Source organism: Scylla paramamosain, chromosome 5, assembly GCF_035594125.1.
Source record: "Scylla paramamosain isolate STU-SP2022 chromosome 5, ASM3559412v1, whole genome shotgun sequence".
NCBI classification, from domain to species: Eukaryota; Metazoa; Arthropoda; class Malacostraca; order Decapoda; family Portunidae; genus Scylla; species Scylla paramamosain.
In genome coordinates this window covers 7,544,192-7,549,191 of record NC_087155.1, presented here as the reverse complement: position 1 = coordinate 7,549,191, position 5,000 = coordinate 7,544,192, and the positions used below count along the sequence as shown (strand labels likewise).

At 38.9% G+C, this 5,000-nt stretch overlaps 1 protein-coding gene across 5 annotated transcripts in view; it reads right to left on the bottom strand.

Annotated features, from left to right (window-relative positions):
* Positions 1 to 5,000, bottom strand: part of LOC135100476 (ankyrin-3-like) — a 251,464-nt gene that overhangs the window by 112,227 nt on the left and 134,237 nt on the right. For all 5 annotated transcript variants that reach the window (XM_064003418.1, XM_064003419.1, XM_064003422.1 and 2 more), the window contains one exon: positions 3,729 to 3,793. In XM_064003418.1, the coding sequence (XP_063859488.1) occupies positions 3,729 to 3,793 (65 nt within the window). The remainder of the gene's footprint in view (positions 1 to 3,728; positions 3,794 to 5,000) is intronic.

Below are 5,000 nucleotides of genomic sequence, written 5' to 3'. Positions count from 1 at the left end.
TAGTAGTAGTAGTAGTAGTAGTAGTAGTAGTAGTAGTAATAATAATAATAATAATAATAATAATAATAATAATAATAATAATAATAATAATAATAATAATAATAATAATAATAATAACAACAATAATAAAAAAACGGAAAAGAGGAAGAAGAAGAAGAAAAAGAAGAAGAATGTGAATAAGAATAAGGATAATAAGAATAATAATACTGATAAGAAACAAATGCATCATCACTGAAGATAAAAATGAAACTTTCTATTCCACAAAATCAATATGTTTTTTTGCATTTCTGATTTGTCTTTCTCCTTTCTCTCCTTCCTTACCGACTTCTTGCTCCTCACCCCATCCCACATTTTCTCTCTCTCTCTCTCTCTCTCTCTCTCTCTCTCTCTCTCTCTCTCTCTCTCTCTCTCTCTCTCTCTCTCTCTCTCTCTCTCTCTCTCTCTCTCTCTCAAGTAAATATTTCATTATAAACTGAAAAAGAAGTAGGAAAAGAAAAAGAAAAAAAAACAACAACTTTATGTTCCTGGCTGCCTGCTTAGGTAATCTGATTTCCTTATAATGCTGTTAAGCAATATACATCTCTTTTTATGTATTTCTCTCTTCTGCAACAAGGTGAGCAGGAAGTAAGCAATTGGAGCCTTTCAAACACACCTCATCGTTCGTCACTCACTTTACGCATCCTGACTCACACGCCAGCCACTCACCACACCGCCTCTGTAGCACACCTCGCCTTATACTGCCTTCATAATACATTTGCTTTGTATCTTCATGCTTAAGTTCACCACAGACATCCTTCGCGCAGTCATCATTAGGGCCGCCAACACCGCAATGAACAAAGCCCCAACAGTTAACTAATATTCTTAAACGTTTTTGGCTCTTATCTCAACTACATTCAAAGACCACAGAAATCATTATTCATGTTTTTCTTTTTTGAGTGTCTTCTTATTTATGATGAAGAATCCATGTTAATCGGTAGGATCATGGAGACACACTTGAAGACCAACTAACTTCCACTACAGCTTGTTAAATGTAGTCGAGCTGAAGACGTCCTAATGTTTATGAATACGGATCTTAGAATGGAAGAGCACAATATTGATGCCAGACTGATGATTTCCTGGCCGCGAGTCGCCTACACGTTTGACTCACCAGTGACGAAGACAGCCTGATTAACAGCTACGTCACTGCAGTGTTAACCATCTCATCTCAATGCTACACAATTTTTCTTATCGCTTCTTACAAAGCGATGACAGTTATTTTGTACTACACTTGTTTTGGACACTTATTTTGCACAGCACTCCTAAATGATTATGTAGCTATATATATATATATATATATATATATATATATATATATATATATATATATATATATATATATATATATATATATATATATATATATATATATATATATATATATATATATATATATATATATATATATATATATATATATATTAATTCTATAGAAACATCTTAATGAACACGTTTAGAACTTAATTTGACATCACCGATATAATCAGTAAATAACATCACCATCACCATCATCATCATCATCATCATCACCATCATCATGAATTTCTATGACCCTACAATAGAACAAGACATCCCTCAATATCTTCCACACATCGCAGTCTATTCTAGGCCATCCCAGGAAAACTTCTCATCTCATTTCTCCATCAATGGTCCTGCATCTACCTTATCTTCGCTTACCATCCCTAGGCTGCCATTCCACTCCTCTACTCATCTATTATCTGCCCGGAGTAACACGTGTTCCACCCATGCTCACAAGAACAATAAACAAGCCAGAAAGGAAACTGGTAACAACATGTAGGTGTTTCTCTCGGAGCTTCAACTCTCGCTTCTGTTTAGTGGTGGCCTCGTCAGGTGTGAGGAGGCGGCACCACGAGGGCGGCGGGACAGATAACCATCAGGGAGAAGTCGTGCCCTTTGTCCCCGAGGCTGAGATGGGACGATAGCGAGTCTTTCTTGACGCTCTCCTCTTCCTCCTCCACCACCTCCTCCTCCTCCTCCTCCTCTTCCTTTTCCTCCCCTTCTTCACTCTTATCTTCCTCTTCAACTCCTCTTTCCCATCTTTCCTTTTCCTCTACTATTCTTATCTTTTTTTCTGCATACTCCTCCTCCTCCTCCTCCTCCATTTCACGTTAATCTGCATCTTCTTCTCTGCTCCTCCCCCTCTTTATTTACTTTTTTATGACTTTTTTCACTGCCTCTTCCCCTTCCACTGCTACCTATTCCATTCTTCCACGACCTCTTTTCCCCATTCCCTTCCTTTTCCATCCCTCCACAAACTCTCTTCCCCTCCCCTTCACACTAACATTTTCTTCTGCCTTTCGAAACGCCCCACACAGTCCCCCTTCGCGTCCCTCCATTTTTATCTCCCTTCCGTGATAGCCTCTCTCTCTCTCTCTCTCTCTCTCTCTCTCTCTCTCTCTCTCTCTCTCTCTCTCTCTCTCTCTCTCTCTCTCTCTCTCCCCCGCAGTGCCATCAGCTTCCTGTTTCAGTGCCTACCCATCCCTGTCTCTCCTTCACTTTACTCCATCACTCTCTTTTCTCTGCTCTCTCCCGTTTCTCTTCCCGTCTTCTCTTCCACTTCACTTTGCTCTCCCTGGGTACTCGTAACAGCAACAGCCCCTCCCTTCCCACTAACCAGCCATCACGTACACATCCTCGCTCCTCCCCCTTCCCCCCAAACTTCCTCTCTTTTCGATAACTTCTTCCTCTAATTACGCAAGAAGAATGGCTGCCCCTCCCTCTGAATTCAGGACGTGCTGTTATTGTCGCCACTCACCAGGGTCTTCACAGCTGCTGCACGGCCTTTACTGTAGTGATGCAGCTAAATGTACTCGTAGTAGTTGAATATGGTGTATGTGCGTAGTGCGGTATGTTTTAATTCTTGTGGAGTTGGTGAATCATAGGACACGTGTTAATTTGTGGTTGATGATGAATGAATATCTTGTTTGTTTTTATTTATGTTGTTTGCCAGAGCGAAGAGAGCGCAACTATATATACTTCGTTCGTTCAAAATAATTATTGTGAGCCTTAATATACCTCGGCTATTGAGGATGGGAAGGTGAAAGAAAGAAAGAAAGAAAGAAAGAAAGAAAGAAAGAAAGAAAGAAATATAAAGAAAAAAGAAAGAAGAAAGAACAGTACATACAAAACATGCTTTTCACCGTACTATAGTATTCAAATTTTACAGGACATTATGTGTTCAGGTTATAATACTGTACATGTTTAATGGTCTGAGTAGATAGTTAATTTAAGAAGACCAGCTCTCGTATTCTGCAAGGAATATGAGAACCAAAGAACATAAGAAAATAAGGGAAGCTACAAGAAGCCATCAGGCCTACACGTGGCAGTCCCTGTGTGAAACATACCTACCTATTTCCACCTATCATCCACATCCATAAATTTATAAATATATTAAATACTCGTACATTCCCTCTACACCGAATCATTGATGAAGTATCACAAATGGTTCTCAAGGAAGATGACCGTCACTCGATTTCAAAATTATTGTCTGTCTTCATGTTTAGTTTTGTATATAATACTTTGGGACATTCTAATGCTTGTTTAGAATGATGATGATGACGATGATGATGATGTACAGTACATACTTATACGATGCACATCGGATGAAAACAATTCCCAGCACGAGTAACACTCTGCCCATGAACACTGTAACCATCGCTCCGGGTACTCACCGGACAGCACCTTGTCGCGGCCGCTGCTGGATGGCTTGCTCTCCTCTCGGGCAGGGAGGAGGAATCTGCCGGGGAAATGTTCATGACTCAGTTCCTTTATATTACTTATGTAAACGGACGTATGCAAAAATGTACATGTTTTATCCCTACCAGTTTTTATCCTTTTCAACAAATGTAGAAAACAAGAAAACTAATATGCATAGCTTTTATTTTTAATAATTACTTGTTGATCTCAATAAATGTATCAGAGGAAAACTTCAACTAAATACCCACACACTTTTTTTAATCATTCTCTCAAAGGTATCAAATCAAAATAAACATCTAAAATAATTCAATAAATGCAGCACAGCAATAACAGAAATAAACGTTTGTACAAGTTATTACCTATCTCAATAAATGTACCAAAATCTACGTTTAGCATTCTTCCTTAACTGGTCCTCATGTTAGTACAAATAAAGAGTGGCTTGCCAGTGAATGTCGCTAACGGTTACCTTTGTCTGTCTCTCAGTGACTCATCCACAAAAGAACTCACCGCCTTCAAAACTACTATAGCCATGAATCTTCCTTTGAATATGTCTCGTTTGGTGATCATTGTTGACGCTCATGTACTTTAAATTAACCAAGTGTTGCTATTGTGTTCTCGAATATATTCCCTTGTATTAATTAATGACTAGATTAAGATATCATCAATAACAGCTGTATCACTACTACTACTACTACTACTACTACTACTACTACTACTACTACCACGATGGAATGAAAAACAGTCGAAGATCACATAAGAAAAGAAAGGGATAGCACAGCGTGACCTGAACCAGATGAAACGTAGAGAATGAAGGAAACTGACATACCATCACAAAGGAAGGAGACAGATAGCAAGGAAAAGAGAGAGAGAGAGAGAGAGAGAGAGAGAGAGAGAGAGAGAGAGAGAGAGAGAGAGAGAGAGAGAGAGAGAGAGAGAGAGAGAGAGAGAGAGAGAGAGATATTGTCCTTTGGTCTATCTTTTCCTTGTCTCCGCCACCATTACCACCACTACCACTGTCACCATCACAGTTACCACCAACACAACCACCATCATTAGTTACTGCTTCAATATACTCAAGCCTTAACAATTACCACCATTATCAACATTTAAAAGCTTCTCAAACGCTTTGTTCTCTCATCAGCACTATTTTCAAAGGACACAGAGATGATTAGTCTGGTTTTCATAGGTGTTTTCATGATGCAGGATCGTTATTAAACTATCAGTAGAATTATGAAAGCATTATGGAC